Source organism: Hemitrygon akajei, chromosome 17 (assembly GCF_048418815.1).
Source record: "Hemitrygon akajei chromosome 17, sHemAka1.3, whole genome shotgun sequence".
Classification (NCBI taxonomy): domain Eukaryota; kingdom Metazoa; phylum Chordata; class Chondrichthyes; order Myliobatiformes; family Dasyatidae; genus Hemitrygon; species Hemitrygon akajei.
The window spans coordinates 89,486,129-89,512,955 of record NC_133140.1 but is presented as its reverse complement, the minus strand read 5'-3'; the positions used below and the strand labels follow the sequence as shown (position 1 = coordinate 89,512,955).

Below are 26,827 nucleotides of genomic sequence, written 5' to 3'. Positions count from 1 at the left end.
TTGCTTTTACTTTGGCTCTGACTTCACTTGTGGGCCATGGTACTGTCCTTACATTCGAAAATTTCTTCTTATTTGGAATATATCTGTCTTGCATTTCCCTCAGAATACACAGAAACTCCAGCCATTGCTGCTTTGGTGTCCTTCCTGATAGTGTCTCTTTCCAGTCAACCTTGGCCAGTTCCCCTCTCATGCCATTGTAATTTCTTTTATTCCACTGAAATACCAATAGATTGGAATTTAGTTTCTCCTTCTCAAATTTCAAAGTGAACTCGATCATATTGTGATCACTGTTCCCTCAGGGTTCCTTAACCATAAACACTCTTATCACCTCCGGATTATTGCACAACACCCAATCCAGCACAGCCAATCCCCTAGTGGGCTCAACAACAAGCTGTTCTAAAAAGCTATCCCTTAGACATTCTACAGATTCTCTCTTGAGGTCCAGTACTGACCTGGTTTTCCCAATCCACTTTCATGTTAAAATCCCCAACAACGATCATGACATTACCTTTCTGACATGCCTTTTCTATCTCCTGCTATAATTTGTAATCCACATCCTGGCTGCTGTTTGGAGGCCTGTATACAACTGCCATTAGGGTCCTTTTACACTTGCCATTTCTTAACTCTACCTATAGAGATGCGACACCTTCTGATCCTATGTGAGTATAAAGGGATATGGTTTATAGGCTATTACAAAGATGTGGTTGCAGGGTGGAGAGGATTGGGACAGAAGGATAGGTAAGAAGGTAAGGGAGGTGGGGTAGCACTCTTAATTAAAGATGAGATCAGGGCGATAGTGGGAGATGATGTAAGCTCTGAGGTTAGAATGTGGAATCCATCTGGGTGGAGATTAGGAATGGTAAAGGGAAATAAACTACTGGTGGGAGTTGTCTATTGGCCACCAAATAATAACATTACAGTGACATAGGCGATAAACGGAGAAATATCAGAGGCATGTAAGATTGGAACAGCAGTTATCATGGGGGACTTTAACTCGCACATAGATTGGGTGATTCAAGTTGGTCGAGGCAGTCTTGAGGACAACTTCACAGAATGCATCCGTGATGACTTTCCTGAACAGCATGTTACTGAACCTACAAGGGAATGTGCTATCTTAGATCTGGTCCTGTGCAATGAGATAGGTAAAATTAGTGATCTTGTTAGGAATCCTCTTGGAAAGAGTGATCACAGTATGATTGAGTTTCTCATACAAGTGGAAGGTATAATACTCTAATCTAAAACCAGTGTATTACGCTTAAACAACGGAGACTACAGCCAGATGAGGGAGGACTTGGATAGGGTAGACTGGGAACACAGGCTATATGGTGGAACAGTTGAAGAACTATGGAAGACTTTCAAAGAGATTTTTCACAGTGCTCAACAAAAGTATATTCCAGTTAAAAGCAAGGACAGTAAGGGTGGAGAGAGCCGGCCATGGATAATTAGGAAATAAAGGAAGGCGTCAAATTAAAAGCTTGTGTGTACAAAGTCACCAAGTGTAGTAGGAAACTGGAATGTTGGGAAAACTTTAAAAAGCAACAAAGAACCACATGTGAACAGTAAAGAAAGTGAAAATAGATTATGAAAATAAACTATCACAAAATATAAAAACAAGTGGTAAAAGTTTTGATAATTATATAAAGTGGAAAAGAATGGCCAAAGTGAATGTAGGTTGTTGGAGGACGAGAGAGGGGAATTAATATTGGGTAATAAGGAAATGATCGAGGCTTTGAATGACTATTTTGTGTTGGTCTTCACGGTGGAGGACATGTCTAACATGCCACAGAGAGATGTTATGGATGCAATGGAAGGCGAGGACCTTGATACAATAACTATCACTAAAGAGAAAGTGCTAGGTAAACTTGGGGGCCTGAAGATAAGCATACCAGGTATACTCTCTGCCTGGTTTAGAGAGTATTATTATGACGAAGCTAGGGCTTTACTCTTTGGAGAGGAGGAGGATGAGAGGAGACATGAAAGAGGTATACAAGATATTAAGAGGAATAGATAGAGTGGACAGCCAGCGCCTCTTCCCCAGGGCACCACTGCTCAGTACAAGAGGACATGGCTTTAAGGTAAGGGGTGGGAAGTTCAAGGGGGATATTAGAGGAAGGTTTTTTTGCTCAGAGAGTGGTTGGTGCATGGAATGCACTGCCTGAATCAGTGGTGGAGGCAGATACACTAGTGAAATTTAAGAGACTACTAGACAGGTATATGGAGGAATTTAAGGTGGGGGGGATATATGGGAGGCAGGGTTTAAGGATTTGCACAACATTGTGGGCCAAAGAGCCTGTACTGTGCTGTGTTCTAAGATAGACAAGTCCCCTGGTCCTGATGGAGTGCATCCCAGGGTACTGAAAGGTATGGCAGAGGTTATAGTTGAGGCTTTGGTGATAATTTACCAAAATTCTCTAGACTCTGGGCAGATCCCAGTTGATTGGAAGATGACGAATGTCACGCCACTGTTCAAAATGAGATGTAGGAAAAAGGCAGGTAACTACAGGTAATTTAGTTTAACACCTGTAGTTGGGAAAATGCTTGAAGCTATCAAGAAGAAATAGTGAGGCATCTGGAAAGAAATGGATCCATCAGGCAGATGTAGCATGGATTCAGTAAAGGCAGGTCCTTTTGACAAACTTCCTGGGGTTCTTTGAGGAAATAACAAGCACAGTGGATAGAGGGGAACAGATAGACATTAATTACTTGGATTTCCAGAAGGCATTCAATAAGGTACCACATAAAAGACTTGTCCATAAAGTAAGGATACATAGAATTGGGAGTGATGTATTAGCATGGATAGAGAGTTGGGATACATAGGTATTTCTCTGGTTGCCAGTCAGTGGTGAGCAGTTTGCTGTTGGGATCGGTGCTGGGCCCGCAAATGTTCCTGATATACATTAACAACTTGGAAGAGGGGACAGTGTGTATCTAATTTTGCTGATGACACTAAATTGAATGGAAAAGCAAATTGTGCAGAGGATGTGGAGAGTCTGAAGAGAGATATAGATAGGTTCAGTGAGTGGGCAAGGGTCTGGCAACTGGAGTACAATGTTGGTATTTGTGAGGTTATCCACATTGGAAGGAAAATGGAAGATCAGATTATTCTTTAAGCGGTAAAGGATTTCAGCATGCTGCCGCGCAGAAGGACTTGGGAGTACTTGTGCATAAATCACAAAAGGTTGCCTTGCAGGTGCAGCAGGCTATCAAGAAGGCAAATAGAATGTTGGCCTTCATCGCTAGAGGGATTTTATCCACCTTTACCACCATTGCTGGCAGTGCATTCCATGTACCAACCACTCTCTGTGTGAGAAACTTACCTCTGACATTCCCTTAAAAGTACTTGCAAGCACCTTAAAACTATGTCTCCTCGTGTTAGCTTCTTCAGCACTGGGAAAAGGCCTCTGCCTATCCACACAATCAATGCCTCTCATCACCTTATCCTCCACTATCAGGTCACCTCTGATCCTCCGTTGCTCCAAGGAGAAAAGGCCATGTTCACTTAACCTATTCTCATAAGGCACACTCTCCAATCCAGGCAACATCCTTGTAAACCAATCACAAAATAGAGAAAATTTGCGGATGCTGGAAATCCAAGCAACACACCCAAAGTGCTGGAGGAACTCAGAGACCAGGGAGCATCTATGGAAAAGAGTACAGTCGACGTTTTGGTCCGAGACCCTTTGGCAGGATTATAAACATCCTTGTAAATCTCCTCTGCACTCTCTCTATAGTTTCCACATCCTTCCTGTAGTGAGGTGACCGGAACTGACCACAGTACTCTAAGTGGGGTATAACCAAGGTCTTATATAGATGTAATATTACCTCATGGCTCTTGAACTCAATCCTGCGGTGGATGAAGGCCAACACACCATACACCTTCTAAACAACACTGTCAACCTGTGCAGCAGCTTTGAGTGTCCTATGGACATGGACACCAAGATCTCAATGATCCTCTACACTGCCAAGGGTCTTACCATTAATATTATATTCTGTCTTCAAATCTGACCTACCAAAATGAACCACTTCACACTTATCTGGGTTGAACTCCATCTGCCACTTCTCAGCCCAGTTCTGCATCCTATCGATGTCCCACTGTAACCTTTGACAACCCTCCAGACTATTCATAACACCCCAAACTTTTGTGTCATCAGCAGACTTACTAACCCATCCTTCATCTTCCTCATTAAGGTCATTTATAAAAATCACAAAGAGAAAGGGTTCCAGATCAGATCCCTGCAGAACACTACTGGTCACCAACCTCAATGCAGAATATGAACCATCTAGAACCACACTCTGCGCTTGGCATGCACAGATCAATGTGTGTCTCCAGCCTGGGCAGCAGTAAGCCAAAGGGGTATTATACCTGTTGCTGAGGGGAATGGCCACAGGGGGACCCTGCACTGACTTCTTTCTCCCTTTACCTCTCTCAGTGTTCACCCATCTACTCCCTGAATTCTGCACTCTGGGTGTAACCACCTGCTGAGAAGTCATATCTATCAAATGCTCTGCCTCCTGGATGATCCTATGTTCATCCAACTCCAGCTCCAGCTCCAGCTCCTTAATGCGGCCTTTCAGGAGCTGGAATTGGCTACTTCCCGCAAGTATAGTCATCAGGGAGACCATCAGGTTCCATGAATTCCCACATCCTACAGGAGGAGCATTCCACTGCCATCCTGCCTGCACTGTACAGTGGACAACCAAGACCAAATCAGCAGTCACGAAAGGAAAAACCTACCCTTCTTACCTGTTTCTTTGGCCTCGGCCTCTTCTCGTCGAAGCTTCTTGATTCCAAGTCTCTCAGTTCCCACTCTGACTCTAGGCCTCCATTCCAACAACGGTCTCTCCTCTAGAACCTATCTCTCTTTTATGGTTTACAAAAAGTAAGGAAAACCCCCATGCATGCAGAAAGAACTCACTGCATTTGGTGCTCCACCTGCCTTCCACTGCCACCAATATCTGAACGGTTCACAAACCCATGAACACTACCTCACTGTTTTGCTCTCTTTTTGCACTATTATTTATGTATTATTGTGTTTTATGCATTGCACTTTACTGCTGCCACAAAGCAATAAATTGCATGACCAATGTCAGTGATAATAAACCTGATTCTGATCCTGAAGTACCTCCTGCCCCCCACCCTCTGTAATCCCCTCCAGCTTGGGTCTGGAACCCTCCCTCGAACACTCCTGGTTTCCACCCCTCCTCCACTGACCCTGAGCTCTTGCATTGCTCTCAGCTGTCCTCTCCCATGTAAACTGGATTGGGATTGGTACGTACCACCACCCCCTACCCCCACTCCCAAGGCTGGGCACTGGCAGGGAGAATCAGCTTTACTCTGGGCAGCAAGGAACAGCCCCAACTTCTTGTCAATGACACCGTGTCCATGGTGACGCTCTGTGTGAGCTCCTATCAGACGTCAAAGCCGTGACAACACCCATTGCTGATTGCTCCACAACACAGCCGTCAGTGTAACTCCACCCTGCCCTGAGAAAGGTTGTGTTGGGTGTTGTTAAGCTAGAGCTTGTGTTTATGTGTGTGTCAGTGTGCACGTATGGATGTGTACGTCACTGCTAATTTGTAAGCAATGCCAGCTGCATTTCAGTGTTCAATTTCAAATCATAAATACAGGTGCAACTTCAAGAGCCGTGAGGTAATGTTGCAGCTCTATAAAACTCTGATTAGACCACACTTGGAATATTGTTCTGGTCACTTCCTTATTGATTCCAGATAGTTTAATGTCATTTCCAATACACGAGTGTAAAGGAGAACAAAATAATTGTATTCAGAATCCGATGCAACCCAAAAAAACACAATAATTAAAAAATACAATAAATATAAATACATAAGGTAAGTTATATACACAGATTGATTGTATGTCCATAATGTGATGCTAGACACAGGAGTGTCTGTATATAAGGTGACTCCAACCAAAAATTATAAAGTAGTGGTGGTTGGGGGTGTGGAGGGGTGGGTTAGTGGGTGGAGGTTATTGGAAGGATGTGGAAGATTTAAAGAGGATGCAGAGGAGATTTACCAGGATTGGAGAGCATGTTTTATGAGGATAGGTTGAGTGAGGTAGGGCTGTTCTCTCTGGAGTGAGGGAAGATGAGAGAACAGCCCTACGTGTACAAGATGATAAGAGGCATAGATCAAGTGAACAGCCAGGGAGTTTGTCCTGAGGAGGAGCCAAGGTCGCGTAGCAGTTTACAGGCATTATTACAGCTTGGGGTGTTCTGGAGTTGGGAGTTCAATTCCGATGCCGTTCTGTAAGGATCTCTCCGTGGAATGCGTGGCTTTCCCAGGTGTTCCGGTTTCCTCCCGCAATCCAAAGATGTAGGTTAATTGGCCATTGTAAATTGTCCTGTGATTAGGTTATGGGGCTGCTGGGGTGTGGCTGGAAAGGCTAACTCTGTGCTGTCGCTAAATAAATAAAAAATAATTTAATGGGATTGCAGGAAAGTATAGAAGATTGTCAGAGGTAAAGTTTTTACACAGAGAAGTATGTGGAATACACTGCCAGGGGTGGTGGTAGAGGTACGTTCATTAGGGGCATTTAAGAAACTCTTAGATAGGCACATGGACGATAGGAAAATGGAGGGTGAGACTGATCTTAGAGTCGGTACAACAGTGTGGGCCGAGGGACCCGCTCTGTGCTGTACTGTTCTATGTTCTACGCATGCTGAGCGCAGGGGTGCTTACTGCTGCCCAGGCTGGGGGCACACGTTGATCTGGACTGGAATCCTGCTGCATCAAATCACGGACGAAGGTCCTTCAGCCCAGCCTGATTGTTTACAGCAATCCCATTTGCCTGCACGAATTCCACGTCCTGCTGTGCCCTCTTCATTCAGGTACATCACACACAAAATGCTGGTGGAACACAGCAAGCCAGGCAGCATCTATAAGGAGAAGCACTGTCGACATTTCGGGCTGAGACCCTTCATCAGGACTGAAACGTCGACAGTGCTTCTCCTTATAGATGCTGCCTGGCCTGCTCTGTTCCACCGGCATTTTGTGTGTGTTGTTTGAATTTCCAGCATCTGCTGATTTCCTCGTGTTTGCTCATTCAGGTACATGTCCAGTTGTTACTGTTCCTGCCAAGACCACCTCATCCAGCAGCTCATTTTCCATACGAACTGCTTTTTATGTGAAAATTTTACCCCTCATCTTCTTTAAACCTCCTCCCTATCACAAACCTATGCCCTCGAGTTTCAGACCCCTCCCCCACAACCAACCATGTGAAGCAGACTCCTGTGATCAACTCCTGCTATATCTCTTATAACTTTAAATTGGAATTGGTCTATTTTTGTCATATACAACAGAACCTCTTGAGCATGTCTGCATTAGTTTATGCATTGAGTTGCTGTCACAAGATGACTGATGAGATATTTGCAATAACGAGCAGGTGTATTGGTGTACCTAATAAAGTGGCCACTGAGTGGAGAACGAGGTACAGGGAAAAACTTGTCTTGCATACTGTTCATACAGACCAGATCATTGATGTAGAACATTGATGTAGAACAAGGGAAAATAATAACAGAATTCAGGATAAAGTGATACATTTAAGGAGAAAGTGCAATGTAGCCAAACAATAAGATGCAAGGCCATAACAAGGTACTGTAGATTGTGAGGCCAAGAGTTAATTTTTTCATACTAGACAGTCATCCAACAGTCTTATCAGTGCAGGTAGAAGTTGTCTTTGAATGTGGTGGTGCATGATTTCCAGCTTTTAAAACTTCTGCCCAATGGGAGAGGGAGAAAAGAGAATGTCTGAGGTGGGTGAGGCTTCGAATAAGTCAAGTTCAAATTTATTGTCATCTGACTGTACATGTATACAACCAAATGTTCCTCCAAACCACAGTGACCCACACAACATACATCACATAAAACAAAATTTTACTATAAATACGTTAATAAAATATAAGCCAAAATGCATGTATGCTGGCTGTTTTGCTGAGACAGCAAGAAGTGTAGACCGTGGAGTCTGTGGAGGGAAGGCTGGTGTCTGTGCTGAGCTGTGCCCACAACTCCTGCAGTTTCTTGTCACGGGCAGAGCAGTTGCCATACCAAGCCGTGATTCATTCAGATTGAATGCTTTCTATGGTGTATCGATAGAAGTTGTTGAGAGTCAAGTGGGACATGACAAGTTACTTTAGGGTTTTTAGGCACACATGATCCCTCTTGGTTGTGGTGTCAACATGACTGGACGAGGACAGAATTTTGGTGATGTTTACTGCAAGAAACTTGAAACTTTGAAGCTCAGCACTGCTGTAAACTGAAACGTGCACCATCCTGATATTGAAGGGAAAGGTTTTTCCATCCACTTGCCCAGATCCCATTTCATTGTCTCCACCTTCCCATCAACTCCCTCCAGAGCAGCTAGTTAACACACTGAACTGTATAAACACACGGGGTGGGGGGAATTAGAGCAGCTAGTTAACCCACTGAACTGTAAGAACACACGGGGTGGGGGTAATTAGAGCAACTAGTTAACCCACTGAACTGTATAAACACACGGGGTGGGGGGAATTAGAGCAGCTAGTTAACCCACTGAACTGTATAAACACATGGGGTGGTGGGGGGGAATTAGAGCAGCTAGTTAACCCACTGAACTGTATAAACACATGGGGTGGGGGGGGAATTAGAGCAGCTAGTTAACCCACTGAACTGTATAAACACACGGGGTGGGGGGAATTAGAGCAGCTAGTTAACCCACTGAACTGTATAAACACACGGGGTGGTGGGGGGGAATTAGAGCAGCTAGTTAACCCACTGAACTGTATAAACACACGGGGTGGGGGGGAATTAGAGCAGCTAGTTAACCCACTGAACTGTATAAACACACGGGGTGGAGGTAATTAGAGAAACTAGTTAACCCACTGAATTGTATAAACACACGGGGTGGGGGGAATTAGAGCAGCTAGTTAACCCACTGAATTGTATAAACACACGGGGTGGTGGGGGGGAATTAGAGCAGCTAGTTAACCACTGAACTGTATGAACACACGGGGTGGGGGGAATTAGAGCAGCTAGTTAACCACTGAACTGTATGAACACATGAGGTGGGGGTAATTAGAGCAGCTAGTTAACCCACTGAACTGTATGAACACACGGGGTGGGGGTAATTAGAGAAACTAGTTAACCCACTGAATTGTATAAACACACGGGGTGGCGGGGGGGGAATTAGAGCAGCTAGTTAACCACTGAACTGTATGAACACACGGGGTGGGGGGAATTAGAGCAGCTAGTTAACCCACTGAACTGTATGAACACACGAAGTGGGGGTAATTAGAGCAGCTAGTTAACCCACTGAACTGTATAAACACACGGGGTGGGGGGAATTAGAGCAGCTAGTTAACCCACTGAACTGTATAAACACACGGGGTGGTGGGGGGGAATTAGAGCAGCTAGTTAACCCACTGAACTGTATAAACACACGGGGTGGGGGGAATTAGAGCAGCTAGTTAACCCACTGAACTGTATAAACACACGGGGTGGGGGTAGAGCAGCTAGTTAACCCACTGAACTGTATAAACACACGGGGTGGGGGGGGGGTAATTAGAGCAGCTAGTTAACCCATTGAACTGTATAAACACATGGGGTGGGGGGGGTAATTAGAGCAGCTAGTTAACCCATTGAACTGTATAAACACATGGGGTGGGGGGGGTAATTAGAGCAGCTAGTTAACCCACTGAACTGTATAAACACATGGGGTGGGGGGGGTAATTAGAGCAGCTAGTTAACCCATTGAACTGTATAAACACATGGGGTGGGGGGGGTAATTAGAGCAGCTAGTTAACCCACTGAACTGTATAAACACATGGGGTGGGGGGGGTAATTAGAGCAGCTAGTTAACCCATTGAACTGTATAAACACACGGGGTGGGGGGGTAATTAGAGCAGCTAGTTAACCCACTGAACTGTATAAACACACGGGGTGGGGGGGGGGTAATTAGAGCAGCTAGTTAACCCACTGAACTGTATGAACACACGGGGTGGTGGGGGGGAATTAGAGCAGCTAGTTAACCCACTGAACTGTATAAACACACGGGGTGGGGGGGGTAATTAGAGCAGCTAGTTAACCCATTGAACTGTATAAACACACGGGGTGGGGGGGTAATTAGAGCAGCTAGTTAACCCACTGAACTGTGTGAACACAAAATTCTAGAGTAATTCAGCAGGCTTGGCAACTCGAATAGAATTGAATAAACGCCGATATTTCAGGCCGAAACACTTCTGCAGTACTGGGAAAGAGGGGGGAAGATGTCCGAATAAGAAGGGGAGAGGGAAAAATGGACAAATTGGCAGGTGAGAGGTGAAGCCAGGTGGGTGGGTGAGAGGCTATGAAGTAAGAAACTGGGAGCTCATCGGTAGAAAAGGTGAAGTTTTGAAGAAGTAGGAATCTGATAGAAGAGGAGAGCGAAACATGGGAGAAAGAGAAGGAGGAGGGGCATTGGGGAAGGGGATAGACAGGTGAGAAGAGGTAACATGCCAGAGTGGAGAATTGAAGTAGGGAAAGGAGGAAAGAGTTACCAAAGTTGGAGAAATCAATGTTCATGCCATTAGGTCCACTGTCTACCTCCCTTCCTTGCCCTCACCTACCATCCACACCTCCACATACCAACTGGTATTGTCCCAACCTTCACGTCCCCCAGTCCCCAACTTCCATCAACTTCCCATTTGTCATGGGCTCACCTTCACTACTGAGCAGGTGAGAATGGCATGCAAACTCAGATATGGCAAAGCATTGAGATCAGATGGTGTGATAGAGTGTGTGCTGAGCAGTTGTGTGGAGTTCTCCAGTACATTTTCTATCTGGGAAAACGTCATGTGTGGTGCCAGTACCCAAGAAGGGCCAAATGAAAGTCTTGAATGACTACTGTCCAGTGGCCTTAACCTCACACATCATGAAGACCCTAGAGAGGCTGGTCCTGACTCACTTCAGACCCCTGGTCAGATCAGTCCTGCAATTTGCTTACTAGAAACACATTGGAGTCGATAATGCTGTCATTTACCTGCTGAACGGAGCCTACTCCCATTTGGATAAGCAGGGCAGCACTGTGAGGATTTTTGTTTGATTTCTCAAGTGTACTCAATACCATGCATCCCTCACTGCTGGGAGAAAATCTCTGTTCAATGTAGGTTGGCACTTCCATTGTATCCTGGATAATGCACTACCTGACTGGCAGACCACAGTTTGTGTGGCTTCAGAGCTGTGTGTCACACATTGGGGACTGTATTGGCTCCCTTCCTGTTTACCCTGTATACCTCAGACTTTAGATACAACACTGAGTCATGTCATTTATAGAAATTCTCTGATGACCCAGCAACAGTCAGATGTATAAAGGGAGGGTGGGAGGATGAATACAGGGCCTGGTGGACAGCTTTGTCAAATGGTACAAGCTGAATCATTGCAGCTCAAAGGAGGTGGTGATGGACTTTAGGAAGGCCAAGCCTGCACTGCTCCCTGTTACTATTGATGGTGAGGATGTGGATGTGGTGAGGACCTACAAGTACCTGGGGGTGAACCTGGATGACAGACTTGAGTACAGCACCAACACAGAGGCTGTGCACAAGGAAGGCCAGAGTTGTCTCTACTTTCTGAAGAGACTGAGATCCTTTGGCAAATGCAGACCTCTTCTTCACATGTCCTACAAGCCTGTTGTCACCAGTACAATCTTCTATGTGGTGGTATACTGGGGCAATGACATCAGTAGAGGTGATGCTAATAGGCTCCATAAACTGATTAGGAAGTCTGGCTCTGTTATAGGGGTGAAAGTGGACACACTGGAAGCTGTGGTAGAACAAAGGATCCTCTGGAAAATCCTGGCCATTCTGGAAAATGTTTCTCACCCTCTGCACGCCACCTTGGCTGAACAGAGGAGCACATTTAGTACTTGACTAGGACAACTCCGCTGCTCCAAAGAGCGCTATATGAGGCTATCGGGCTCTATAAGGAGTCACCCTGTATCCAGGGAAGTGATGACCCCCTCCCATTAGAATATTTGTGAGAATTTACTTTTTATTCCTTCTACTTCTCTTCTAATATTTATATCTGTGCACTTGTAATGCTACTGTGACACTGTAATTTCCTTTGGGATCAATAAAATATCTATCTAGGTGAGAGGCTATGCATGTCTTTGTGATGTGGGAGCAAACTGGAGTGTCTCCCCCACCCCCGAGGAAACCCACTTAGACACAGGGAGAACTTGCAGACTCTGCACAGACAGCGCCTGAGGTCAGGATTGAACCATATAATTATGGAGAAGGATAGAACTGGACCCAGGGTTGAGATTTTTGATTGGAGAAAGGCTAACTTTGAGGAGATGTGAAAGGATTTAGAAGGAATGGATTGGGACAATTTGTTTTATGGGAAGGATGTAATAGAGAAATGGAGGTCATTTAAAGATGAAATTTTGAGTGTACAGAATCTTTATGTTCCTGTTAGGTTGAAAGGAAAGGTTAAAAGTTTGAGAGAGCCATGGTTTTCAAGGAATATTGGAAACTTGGTTAGGAAAAAGAGAGATATCTACAATAAATATAGGCAGCATGGAGTAAATGAGGTGCTCGAGGAATATAAGGAATGTAAGAAGAATCTTAAGAAAGAAATTAGAAAAGCTAAAAAAAGATACGAGGTTGCTTTGGCAAGTAAGGTGAAAATAAATCTGAAGGATTTCTACAGTTATATTAATAGCAAAAGGATAGTGAGGGATAAAATTGGTCCCTTAGAGAATCAGAGTGGACAGCTATGTGTGGAGCCGAAAGAGATGGGGAGATTTTGAACAATTTCTTTTCTTTGGTATTCACTAAGGAGAAGGATATTGAATTGTGTAAGGTAAGGGAAACAAGTAGGGAAATTATGGAAACTATGACGATTAAAGAGGAGGAACTACTGGTGCTTTTAAGGAATATAAAAGTGGATAAATCTCCGGGTCCTGACAGGATATTCCCAAGGACCTTGAAGGATGTTAGTGTAGAAATAGCAGGGGCTCTGACAGAAATATTTCAAATGTCATTAGAAACGGGGATGGTGCCGGAGGACTGGCGTATTGCTCATGTGGTTCCATTGTTTAAAAAAGGGTTCTAAGAGTAAACCTAGCAATTATAGGCCTGTCAGTTTGATGTCAGTGGTGGGTAAATTAATGGAAAGTATTCTTAGAGATGGTATATATAATTATCTGGATAGACAGGGTCTGATTAGAAACAGTCAGCATGGATTTGTGCGTGGAAGGTCATGTTTGACAAATCTTTTTGAATTTTTTGAAGAGGTTACGAGGAAAGTTGATGAGGGTAAAGCAGGGGATGTTGTCTATATGGACTTCAGTAAGGCCTTTGACAAGGTTCCACATGGAAGGTTAGTTAGGAAGGTTCAATCATTAGGTATTAATATTGAAGTAGTAAAATAGATTCAACAGTGGCTGAATGGGAGATGTCAGAGAGTAGTGGTGGATAACTGTTTGTCAGGTTGGAGGCCGGTGAAAAGTGGTGTGCCTCAGGGATCTGTACTGGGTCCAATGTTGTTTGTCATATACATTAATGATCTGGATGATGGGGTGGTAAATTGGATTAGTAAGTATGCAGATGATACTAAGGTAGGTGGCGTTGTGGATAATGAAGTAGGTTTTCAAAGCTGGCAGAGAGATTTAGGCCAGTTAGAAGAGTGGGCTGAATGATAGCAGATGGAGTTTAATGCTGATAAGTGTGAGGTGCTACATTTTGGTAGGAATAATCCAAATAGGACATACATGGTAAATGGTAGGGAATTGAAGAATGCAGTAGAACAGAGTGATCTAGGAATAATGGTGCATAGTTCCCTGAAGGTGGAATCTCATGTGGATAGGGTGGTGAAGAAAGCTTTTGGTATGCTGGCCTTTATAAATCAGAGCATTGAGTATAGGAGTTGGGATGTAATGTTAAAATTGTACAAGGCATTGGTGAGGCCAAATTTGGAGTATTGTGTACAGTTCTGGTCACCGAATTATAGGAAAGCTGTCAACAAATTAGAGAGAGTACAGAGGAGATTTACTAGAATGTTATCTGGTTTTCAGCACCTAAATTACAGAGAAAGGTTGAACAAGTTAGGTCTTTATTCTTTGGAGCGTAGAAGGTTGAGGGGGGACTTGATAGCGGTATTTAAAATTATGAGGGAGATAGATAGAGTTGACGTGGATAGGCTTTTTCCATTGAGAGTAGGGGAGATTCAAACAAGAGGACATGAGTTGAGAGTTAGGGGGCAAAAGTTTAAGGGTAACACGAGGGGGAATTTCTTTACTCAGAGAGTGGTAGCTGTGTGGAATGATCTTCCAGTAGAAGTGGTAGAGGTAGGTTCAGTATTGTCATTTAAAGTAAAATTGGATGGGTATATGGACAGGAAAGGAATGAAGGGTTATGGGCTGAGTGCAGGTCGGTGGGACTAGGTGAGAGTAAGCGTTCGGCACGGACTAGAAGGGCCGAGATGGCCTGTTTCCGTGCTGTAATTGTTATATGGTTATATGGGGCCGTGAGGCAACAGCTTCACCCACTGTGCCTACTGATGGTGGCTCTCATTCCAGGGATGTAATCCGTATGCACAGACCGGCCGCAGTAAGCTGCAGAGCCACCGGGTCACAATCAACCAGCAGATCATCAAAGCGACGCGCCTACGGGCAGGCGCAGAAAACCTGCTGCGGTAAGTCCACACCTGTTGTGCTACATCCATGTCCCTCTGGCTGGCTGAGTCTCCATCTGCTCCTTTCTACTGACATTCGCGGGCAAAGGGCAGTTGGCAAAAGCAAGAAAGCCAGGAAATCTGGGAGTTAGAGAGCGTGTCTCACAAAGAAAGGTTGAAATTACTAGGAGCTTTAGAGAGGGTGCAGAGGAGATTCACCAGGAAGCGGCCTGGATTAGAGCGCATGTCTCATGAGGATAGGTTGATAGAGGCATAGAAGATCGAGTGGACAGCCAAGAGACTTTTCCCCAGGGTGGAAATGACTAATACAAGGGGGCATAATTTTTAGGTGATTGGAGGAAAGTATAGGAGGGATGTCAGAAGTAACTGTTTTACACATTGAGTTGGAACACGCTGTCAGGGGTGGTGGTAAAGGTGGGGATGTTCGAGTGTCTTAGGCTGGTTGATAGTCAAATGAGGGGCTGTGTGGGAGGGAAGGGTTAGATTGATCTTAGAGTTAAGAGACTGGCACAACATCATGGACTGAAGGGCCAGTGAGTCAGCAGGCAGCGGGGTGGAGGGGAGGGTGAGGGAGGTGGCAGATGGAAGGGCAGAGGTGGAGAGAGGGTTGAGGGGTGGGGAGCAATTTGTGGGTTGGGGACGATAGGTTGGACTCTCCTGGTTTTTCAGAATGATCCTCTGTTTAGGTAGCTGGTGGGGGGGGGGTTGACAACAGGGGTGAAGGTTGAGGGGGGGTGTGGGGAGCAAACAGAAGGTGGGCTACTTGCTCTCTTGGTCTTCCAGGGCGACAGACAACCCCCATGTCCGAGAGGTGGCTCTACTGGAGCTGAGCTTCGTCAACTCCAACCTGCAGCTGCTGAAGGAGGAGCTTGAAGGGTTAAATGGATCGGTGGAGGTCTACCAGAGCGAGCAGTGAGTGTCAGCATTGTGGGAAAGGGTGCGGCAGTACAGGGGTTAAACAGTTTGGTGAGGATCTGCCAATGTAAACAGTGAGTGCCCACGCCGGGGAGGGGGAGCGTGAGGGTCTGCGTGAGTGTGTATGGGGATGGGGTGAGAGTTTGGAAGGAGCAGAGCCAGGCTGCTCTTAGTAGTGTCCCAGTAAGCGGTCGGTGGGCAGTACCGTGTCCCGATCAGTGAGCGGTCAGCAAATGGCCCCATGTATCGGTCAGTGAGCGGTCGGTGGTCGGCCCTGTATCCCGATCAGTGAGCGGAGAGCAAATGGTCCCATGTATCGGTCAGTGAGCGGTCAGCAGATGGTCCCATGTATCGGTGAGTGAGCGGTCAGCAAATGGCCCCGTATCCGGGTCAGTGAGCGGTCAGCAGATGGTCCCATGTATCGGTGAGTGAGCGGTCAGCAAATGGCCCCATGTCCCAGTCAGTGAGCGGGCGGCCCGTGTCCCGGTCAGTGAGCAGTCAGCGGGCGGCCCGTGTCTCGGCCAGTGGGCAGTCAGCGGGCGGCCCGTGTCTCGGTCGGTGAGCAGTGAACGGGCGGCCTGTGTCCCGGTCAGTGAGCGGGCGGCCCGTGTCTCAGTCGGTGAGCAGTGAGCGGGCGGCCCGTGTCTCGGTCGGTGAGCAGTGAGCGGGCGGCCCGTGTCTCGGTCGGTGGGCAGTCAGCGAGCGGCCCGTGTCTCGGTCGGTGAGCAGTCAGCGGGCGGCCCGTGTCTCGGTCAGTGGGCAGTCAGCGGGCGGCCCGTGTCTCGGTCAGTGGGCAGTCAGCGGGCGGCCCGTGTCTCGGTCAGTGAGCGGAGAGCAAATGGTCCCATGCATCGGTCAGTGAGCGGTCAGCAAATGGTCCCATGTATCGGTCAGTGAGCGGTCGGTGGTCAGCCCTGTATCCCGGTCAGTGAGCGGAGAGCAAATGGTCCCATGTATCGGTCAGTGAGCGGTCAGCAAATGGCCCCGTGTCCCGGTGGGTGAGCAGTCAGCGGGCGGCCCGTGTCTCGGTCAGTGGGTAGTCAGCGGGCGGCCTGTGTCTCGGTCAGTGGGCAGTCAGCGGGCGGCCTGTGTCTCGGTCGGTGAGCAGTCAGCGGGCGGCCCGTGTCTCGGTCAATGGGTAGTCAGCGGGCGGCCCGTGTCTCGGTCAGTGAGCAGTCAGCGGGCGGCCCGTTTCTCGGTCAGTGAGCGGAGAGCAAATGGTCCCATGTATCGGTCAGTGAGCGGTCAGCAAATGGTCCCATGTATCGGTCAGTGAGCGGTCGGTGGTCGGCCCTGTGTCCCGGTCAGTGAGCAGTCAGCAAATGGTCCCGTGTCTCGGTCAGTGAGCAGTCAGCGGGCGGCCCGTTTCTCGGTCAGTGAGCGGAGAGCAAATGGTCCCATGTATCGGTCAGTGAGCGGTCAGCAGATGGTCCCATGTATCGGTCAGTGAGCGGTCAGCAAATGGTCCCATGTATCGGTCAGTGAGCGGTCGGTGGTCGGCCCTGTATCCCAGTCAGTGAGCGGAGAGCAAATGGTCCCATGTATCGGTCAGTGAGCGGTCAGCAAATGGTCCCATGTATCGGTCAGTGAGCGGTCGGTGGTCGGCCCTGTATCCCAGTCAGTGAGCGGAGAGCAAATGGTCCCATGTATCGGTCAGTGAGCGGTCAGCAAATGGCCCCGTGTCCCGGTGGGTGAGCAGTCAGCGGGCGGCCCGTGTCTCGGTCAGTGAGCAGTCGGCAGGTGGCTCCATGTCCCAGGGAACAAGTGGTCAGCGGGCGGCCCGTGTCTCGGTCAGTGAGCAGTCAGCAGGTGGCTCCATATCCCAGGGAACAAGTGGTTAGTGGGCGGCCCGTGTCCTGGTTGGTGAGTGGTCGGTGGGCGGCCCATGTCCCGGTCAATGAGTGGCCCTATTTTCTAGCCAGACTGATGTTCTCTCTGTCCACAGGCAGGATCTCTGTTTCCCCCTCATCCCTCTGGGCCTGAAGGAAACCAAGGAGGTGGACTTTGTAGCTCCACTGAAGGTCAGTCTGAGTGGTAGGTGTGGGGGCTAGTTCCATGAGGGAGGTCATGGTTAAGTTGAGGGCGGGAAGGGGTAGGTGGGGTCACTGGGCAGGTGTGGAGGAACAGTTCTCTAGGGTGGGGTTGGGGGTGGTGTAGAGGATGTATATTGGTTGAAGGAGTGGGATTGGTTGTGGGTTGTCATTGGGTTCTAACATTATCTCCCCTGGTTTCCCCCTCCTCTACTTGATCCACCACCCATGTCTGAGATTGAATTATATTTAAAGCAGACATTAATCCTTGATGGGCCAAGTGGCCTAATCCTGTTCCTGTGTTTTATGAACTTATGAAAGGATCCAGGATTGGGGTCAAAAAGGGGCAAGGTGGGTCTCAGCTCACAGGAAGTGCGATTCTGAATCTGGACTGTGATTGACTGCTTCTGAGATGTCGTAGATTGGGGCAGTAGAAGAGTGATGGGCAGAATGGATGTGGTGAGCTCTTCACCGGTCTATGCTGGGAGAGAGTTACAAGAGGAATCAGAGTAAAAATGAAACACAATGTTTCAGGAACAGTTTCTTCCTCTCTGCCATCAGATCTCTGAACAAGCAATGAACCCATGAACACCACCTCACTATTTTTTGCTCTCTTTTTGTACTAGTTATTTAATTTAATTTTTTTTTTAATATAGAGTGGATTCCTGTTAATTGAGACACATCGGGATGAGTACATTTTGGCCTAATTAGCTGAAGTTACATGGGAATAGTTAAAAAGATATTAAAATACAAACTACCATTTAACTAACAAATTATGTATTTAAGTGAAATACAAAACAATGTAGAACACTACCAATAATATTTCGGTACTATAAAACTATATATTAGTTCCTGATAGTTATTGACAGAGGAATTCATTTGATGTTCACTGCTGTGTTTTTTTGATAGACTATAAATCAGCGCAGACACATAGTATAAATAGTGGACTGCTTACATACAATACTTTTGAAATTTGCTTCCTCCAAATCTTCATTTTCATTGTATCATTCAAGATGATTGGTGATACCTTCAAATTCTTCATAGTTACTAACTTGTTGAAGTAGTGAAATTGTTTCATTTTCACTCCTAGCCATTACTGACATCTCCAACCCTGAATGATTGAAACCACAGTCAGCAAAACAGTTCTGAATTGTCTTACTTTCTCTCCAACTATCAGTACCAAAAATCACTTTTTTTAATCACTAATTTTTATTGCAACACTTAACAAATTACATTCAATACAACCAGTTACCAATTACATTTTGACTGTTTAACCCAGACACCCCCCAACCCTCATCCCTCCCCCCTCCACCTCTCAACCCCTTTCCCCTCCACCAACCAACTGAATAGTAGTCCATACACAGACAGAGCATTCCTATTTTAACAGGAGATATTTTAAGTTAGATATCAAATTTGTCCACATTAAGATTATGTTTGGTCGTGCATCATTTATTCTTGCTGATGATAATTCCAGGTAAGAAATGTCCAAAAAGCTCCAAAGCCAGTGAGTACTTGAAATATCATGGGTAGGTTTCCAACGCTGGACTACAATCTTCTTAGCTGCAGTCAGGCCTGCCAGCCAGATTTTGCATTTTTTTCCGTAAGGGAAAGGTGGGAGTTATCATTTAGAAGATGTACAGTGGGGTCCATTGGTAATTGTACCCCCATTAGTTCTGTAAGAGTACATACTGATGACCTTCCACCACAAACCAAAAACCCCTGGACATTCCCATATAACATGTATAAAAGAGCCAATGGTTCCGTGGGGGCAAAATGAACAGTATGGGTCAGGAACCAGTCCCATTTGATGTCTAATTCTCGGTGTTAGATATGCTCTATGACAAAATTTCAAGTGTATATACCAATGATTTGGGTTTTTTGAAGCACTGGCAGAATTATCCCAAATTGCATCCCAGTCTAAGTCTTGTCCCAATTCAGATATGTCCCTATCCCAGGCTTTTATTCCTGATGTGGGCATATATTTCTGGGAGTTTAATTTATCATAGATATATGACACTATCTGTCTTGGAGCATATCAGCATATTATCCTCCACAACTTCCGCACCTTCAACAAGACCCCACCACCAAGTACATCTTTCCCTTTCTACCCCTCTCAGCTTTTTGCAGGGATCGTTCCCTCTGCGACTACCTGGTCCACACGTCCCTCCCCACAGAACTCCCACCTGGCACTTATCCCTGCAAGTGCAAATGCTACACCTGTCCCCACACCTCCCCCCTTACCACCATTCCAGGCCCCAGACAGTCCTTCCAGGTGAGGCAACACTTCACCTGCGAGTCTGCTGGAGTCGTCTATTGCATCCAGTGCTCCCGGTGTGGCCTTCTCTACATCGGCGAGACCCGACGCAGATTGGGGGACTGCTTCGTCGAGCACCTATGCTCCGTCTGTCACAATAGACAGGACCTCCCGGTTGCCACCCACTTCAACTCTGCCTCTCATTCCCATCTAGATATGTCCATACATGGCCTCCTCTACTGCCATGATGAGGCCAAACTCAGGTTGGAGGAGCAACACCTCATCTACCGTCTGGGTAGCCTCCAACCTGGTGGTATGAACATTGAATTCTCCAATTTCCAGTAATTCCCTCCCCCTCCCCCTTCCCCTTCCCCTATCCCAGGTCCCTCTCTGCCTCTCTCCCCTTTCAACTTTCTGCTTCTTTATCTCTACAGTTCTTTTATGCTTATCCCCTCCCCCTCCCCCTTTATCTTTCCTCTGATTGGTTTTCCACCTGGCGCCTCTAGGCCCTACCCCCTCCCCTATCTCTATTACTGGGCTTCAGCCCTCTCTTCACCCCCATTCCTGATGAAGGGTCTCGGCCCGAAATGTTAGCTACTCTTTTCTCACGGATGCTGCCTGACCTGCTGAGTTCTTCCAGTGTTGTATACGTATTCTCTATCTTGGAGCAGTCTGTATCCAACTTAAAATGGGATGTTCCTTTAAATCTGACCCCCAGGGAACCCCGTAGGCTTTACAAGCTGATCTTACTCTAAAGTAGAAGAAAAGAGTGTTTATCAATATTATTTCGAGATACCAGTTCTTGAAAGCTAAGGATAGTACTTGCCCCATTAAGTCAAGTCAAGTCACTTTTATTGGCATTTCAATCATAACTGCTGGTACAGTACAGAGTAAAAACGAGACAACGTTTTTCAGGACCATGGTGTTACATGACACAGTACAAGAATTAAACTGAACTACGTGAAAAAACAACACAGAGAAAGCTACACTAGACTACAGACCTACACAGGACTGCGTAAAGTGCACAAAAATAGTGCAGGCATTACAATAAATAATAAACAGGACAGTAGGGCAAGGTGTCAGTCCAGGCTTCGAGTATTGAGGAGTCTGATAGCTTGAGGGAAGAAACTGTTATGTAGTCTGGTCGTGAGAGCCGGAATGCTTTGGAGCCTTTTCCCAGATGGCAGGAGGGAGAAGAGATTGTATGAGAGAATATCTTGAAGAGTAGTAATACCTTTATCCTCCCAAGTTCTGTTAGTGAATGGTTTCCCCCCAGATAGAAAATGATTATTGTTCCATAATGGAGATGATTTGCACCATACGCTTTTAAATTTTAGGAATTGTTCTGCTGCTCTGAACACTTGTTGCATATGGGTTAAAATTGGACCGTAAAACAAATCACATTTTTTGGTAGACATACCTATAAGGAGAAAGTCCTTCAACCTTATTGGTACTATTAGCTCTTGTTCTATATTTTTCCATGACAAAACTTTATCCTCCTCCATCCAATAGCTAAGACTTTTTAATACAAATGCCCAGTGATACAGTTTAAAATTTGGACATGCCAATCCCCCATCTGATTTATTGAATTGTAGAGCTGACCACTTTATATTAGGTCGTTTACCATTCCAAACATAGCACTCTAGTAAGGTGTCCAGTTTTTGCCAATATCTTGCTGGAGGTGCAAGTGGGATTGTTGAGCTGATAAAATTAATGTGGGGTAAGATGTTCATTTTAATGACCGATATACGGGCTGGGACTGATGCTGGCAGGTGTCTCCATTTATTAATATCTTCTATTTTTTTTCAAAATTAAAGAGTAATTTGTTTTAGCCACAGGTGATAGGGAAGTATTAACTTTAATACCCAAGTAGAGGACCTCATTTGTAACCTTAATCTGTGGAGGGAGAGACACCTTACTTTTATCTCTATTAATCAGCATCAGTGCTGATTTTGACAGATTAACGTTGTATCCTGAAAGAAATCCAAATTGCTTCAGTGTTTTTAAAACAGGGGAGAGTTTGTTGCCATATAAACTATATTTGCCTGCATAAAGTGATATTGAATGTGAAGTTGTACCTATTGTAATAGGAGAGATCTGAGGAGAGTTTCTAATTAAATGTGCAAGCGATTCAATAGATATAGTAAAAATTAAAGGAGACAAAGGGTCCCCTTGTCGTGTGCCCCGTCCAATGTCAAATAACTTTGAGAAACTCTGAGATATGAGGTTGCTTTGGCAAGTAAGGTGAAAATAAATCCAAAGGGTTTCTACAGTTATATTAATAGCAAAAGGATAGTGAGAGATAAAATTGGTCCCTTAGAAAATCAGAGTGGACAGCTATGTGTGGAGCCGAAAGAGATGGGGAGATTTTGAACAATTTCTTTTCTTTGGTATTCACTAAGGAGAAGGATATTGAATTGAGTAAGGTAAGTGAAACAAGTAGGGTAGTTATAGAAACTATGATGATTAAAGAAGAGGAAGTACTAGAGCTTTAAAAGAATATAAAAGTGGATAAGTCTCTGGATCCTGACAAGACATTCCCGAGGACCTTGAGGGAAGTTAGTGTAGAAATAGCAGGGGCTCTGACAGAAATATTTCAAATGTCATTAGAAACGGGGATGGTGCCGGAGGATTGGCGTATTGCTCATGTGGTTCCATTTTTTAAAAAGGGTTCTAAGAGTAAACCTAGCAATTATTGGCCTGTAAGTTTGACGTCAGTGGTTGGTAAATTAATGGAAAGTATTCTTCGAGATGGTATATATAATTATCTGGATAGACAGGGTCTGATTAGGAACAGTCAGCATGGATTTGTGCGTGGAAGGTCATGTTTGACAAATCTTTTTGAATTTTTTGAAGAGGTTACTAGGAAAGTTGATGAGGGTAAAGCAGGGGATGTTGTCTATATGGACTTCAGTAAGGCCTTTGACAAGGTTCCACATGGAAGGTTAGTTAGGAAGGTTCAATCATTAGGTATTAATATTGAAGTAGTAAAATAGATTCAACAGTGGCTGAATGGGAGATGTCAGAGAGTAGTGGTGGATAACTGTTTGTCAGGTTGGAGGCCGGTGAAAAGTGGTGTGCCTCAGGGATCTATACTGGGTCCAATGTTGTTTGTCATATACATTAATGATCTGGATGATGGGGTGGTAAACTGGATTAGTAAGTATGCAGATGATACTAAGGTAGGTGGTGTTGTGGATAATGAAGTAGGTTTTCAAAGCTTGCAGAGAGATTTAGTCCAGTTAGAAGAGTGGGCTGAAAGATGGCAGATGGAGTTTAATGCTGATAAGTGTGAGGTGCTACATTTTGGTAGGAATAATCCAAATAAGACATGGTAAATGGTAGGGCATTGAAGAATGCGGTAGAACAGAGTGATCTAGGAATAATGGTACATAGTTAGTTCCCTGAAGGTGGAATCTCATGTGGATAGGGTGGTGAAGAAAGCTTTTGGTATGTTGGCCTTTATAAATCAGAGCATTGAGTATAGGAGTTGGGATGTAATGTTAAAATTGTACAAGGCATTGGTGAGGCCAAATTTGGAGTATTGTATACAGTTCTGGTCACCGAATTATAGGAAAGCTGTCAACAAATTAGAGAGAGTACAGAGGAGATTTACTAGAATGTTATCTGGTTTTCAGCACCTAATTTACAGAGAAAGGTTGAACAAGTTAGGTCTTTATTCTTTGGAGCATAGAAGGTTGAGGGGGGACTTGATAGAGGTATTTAAAATTATGAGGGAGATAGATAGAGTTGACGTGGATAGGCTTTTTCCATTGAGAGTAGGGGAGATTCCAACAAGAGGACATGAGTTGAGAGTTAAGGGGCAAAAATTTAAGGGTAACACGAGGGGGAGCTTTTTTTTGTAATTTATTTTTTTTATTGAAGTTTATCATCAAACAAACATTTCCATAAGATGTATTTCAGACATTGTGCATATATATCATATAATCATATATATCACAAATCTCCACAAAGTATTTATCTGAGGTATACACTTATAGAAAAGATTGGAAAGAAAAAACAAGCAAAAGGAAAGAACTATGTACAAGTAGGGAGTGATCTTTTTTTTTAACAACATATTCATTGATTTGTGAGAATAAAGTCAGGCCTGTAAGGCATTATGTAGTTAAACCATTTTTCCCAGTATGAATCAAATTGCTTTAGCTTATGATTAACAGATGCTGTTATCTTCTCCATTTTGTAAATGTCCATTGTAATTTCCATCCATGTATTTAAAGTTGGGCTCTCCTGTGATAACCATTTCCTAGTAAGAGTCTTTTTACCAGCCACCAACAGTATATTCATTAAATATTTATCTCTTTTCAACCATTCTTGAGGTATATATCCAAAATATATGGTCTTACTCTCTAAGGGTATTTCACATTTAAAGATGTCTTGTAGGGCATTGTGTATCCTCCTCCAATAGTTTTTGATAACAGGGCAGTCCCAAAAAATATGATAATAATTTGCATTTTGATTTCCACAATTTCTCCAGCAAACAGGGAGGTTACTATCATAATGGGATTTCTGAGAGGGTGTAATAAAATACCTTATCAAGTTTTTCCATCCAAACTCCCTCCATTTCTGTGAACTGGTACACTTCCATTGATATCTCCATATTGTTGTCCATTCTTCCTCAGATATAATTATCCCTCCTTCCTTCTCCCATTTTGTTTTAATGTATGAAGTTGAATGTGTTTTAAGATTTGACAAACTCTTATACATGCTTGAAATGAGTCTACTACCATTATCTGAATTATATGCTTTTCTAAAGAGCTCTATCAAGCATGTACTTGCCTTGGTTACATTTTTAAGCATCTAATTAACATATTGTTGCATCTGTAAATACCAATAAAAATCTTGTTTTTCTAATAAATGTTTCTCTTTAAGCATTTCAAAACTGAACAGTTTTTTCATTATGTTGCAAAGAACTGTTATTCCTTTAGCTGTCCAGTCCTTAAATCTAGTATCCAATTTATTTGGTGTAAAATCCGAGTCACATGCACACCACTTAAGAATTACAATATCTCCCTCTAGATTATATTCTTTTATAGTAGTTTTCCATATTTTAAGAGTCAATTTCACCCATGGGCTATCAATAGTATTTATGTACCTTTGCAGGTTGTTATCCTCCAAAATTGCCTGTACGGGGATGGGAAGTACCCGCTCCTCAATGTTTTTCCATTGCGCGTCATATGATGGGTTGCACCAACATATCACAGCTCTCAACTGTGCTGCAAAATAATAATCTCTAAGAGAAGGTTGGCCCCATCCGAGGGGGAACTTCTTTACTCAGAGAGTGGTAGCTGTGTGGAACGAGCTTCCAGTAGAAGTAGTAGAGGCAGGTTCGATTTTGTCATTTTTAAAAAATTGGATAGGTATATGGACGGGAAAGGAATGGAGGGTTATGGGCTGAGTGCATAGGGACTAGGTGAGAGTAAGCGTTCAGCACGGACTAGAAGGGCCGAGATGGCCTGTTTCCGTGCTGTAATTGTTATATGGTTATATGGAAACCTCCTCCCACACATACCTGGGCTGAAGGATTAGCATACAGTATTTGAATCATATTGATAAATTTATCGCTAAACTTAAATTCTTTTAGAACTCTCCAAAGATATGGCCATTCAAGGCGATTGAAGGCTTTTTCAGCATCTAGAAATAGCAGGCCACAGGCAGGTGGGATTTTATGTGTTGCACTCAGTATGTGTATGAGCCGGTGAATATTATCAGATGCAAGATGTCCCTTGATAAAGCCCGTTTGATCTGAGTGAATTATTTTCCTAACTACTGTGTCAAGTCTACTGGCTAAGACTTTGGAAAATATCTTGAGGTCGGCATTTATCAAAGAGATTGGATGGTAATTGGCACACTCCAAGGGGTCCTTACCGGACTTAGGTATAAATGTGATCAGGGCTGTGTTTAGATCTCTATGGAAAGTGCCATTTCCAATAGCATACTTTTATGTTTCTAACCATACTGGTCCAAGAATATCCCAAAGTGCTAGGTAAAGTTCCACAGGTATGCTGTCTATTTGTTGCTTTGACTGCTTTAAGTAGCTCATCCAGTGTAATAGGAGAGTCTAGAGTTTTGGTGTCCTCTAATGACAACGTAGGGAGGTCTAATCCACTAAAAAAAATCGGTGAAGTCATTCTCAGAAGGAACTGAGCCACTTGTATACAGTTCTTTAAAGTAATTCTTGAATGTCTCGTTTATTTCCTCTGTTGATACTACTTCAAGTTTAGCACATCTAATCGCCGGTATAGACCTTTAGCTTCCTGTTGTTTGAGCGTTAGTGCCAAAAGATGGTTCAGTCTGCTGCCTTCTGCATAATACTTATGTATGGTTATATGGATCATATATATGCATCCTCCACACATCAGTTAAATTTAAATCCGTTAGAAAGAGGTTAAATGCTTTGGAAGCAGATTCTTGAGAGTTTGATATAGTTGAGGAAGATTTATCGAGGTTATTGTTTACCAAAGCATTCATGTCTGAAACAACATATAGTTGATAGTCACTGAACGTCAGTAATTGTGAGGTAATTGATGGAAAAAATTCTGCCTTGAATATAGTTGGTTGAATATAGTTGCTAATGGATGCAACTTTTTTTTACCTTGAATGGATGTACAGCAAAAAGCCAGACATCCTTCATTGTCGGAGCCAGTCCTTTCAATTGATACATTAATACTACATCTCATTAATATCAACTCCGTTAAAACGAGTACCATCAGCTGATGCCACAACAGGTTTATAAAAACGGTTTTGAACCCTGGGAATGTCATTACGTTTAAGACATGTTTCCTGTAACAGTGCGATATCTATTTTCTTTCTGCGTAAGAAATCTAAAACCTTTGAATGCTTGTAGGGAGAGTTTAATCCTCTAACATTAAATGATACAATGGTAAGATTTTCTAATTTGTTTGTGTTCTCATCTTCCCCTGGATCTGTTGTTGTAAGTTGGTGG

General features: G+C 44.4%; 1 protein-coding gene across 1 annotated transcript in view; it reads left to right on the top strand.

Moving 5' to 3' along the window:
- Positions 1-26,827, top strand: part of LOC140740496 (rhophilin-2-like) — an 84,563-nt gene that overhangs the window by 7,114 nt on the left and 50,622 nt on the right. The window contains exons 2-4 of the mRNA XM_073069677.1: positions 14,549-14,664; positions 15,448-15,576; positions 17,525-17,600. Coding sequence (XP_072925778.1) covers positions 14,549-14,664; positions 15,448-15,576; positions 17,525-17,600 — 321 coding nt within the window. The remainder of the gene's footprint in view (positions 1-14,548; positions 14,665-15,447; positions 15,577-17,524; positions 17,601-26,827) is intronic.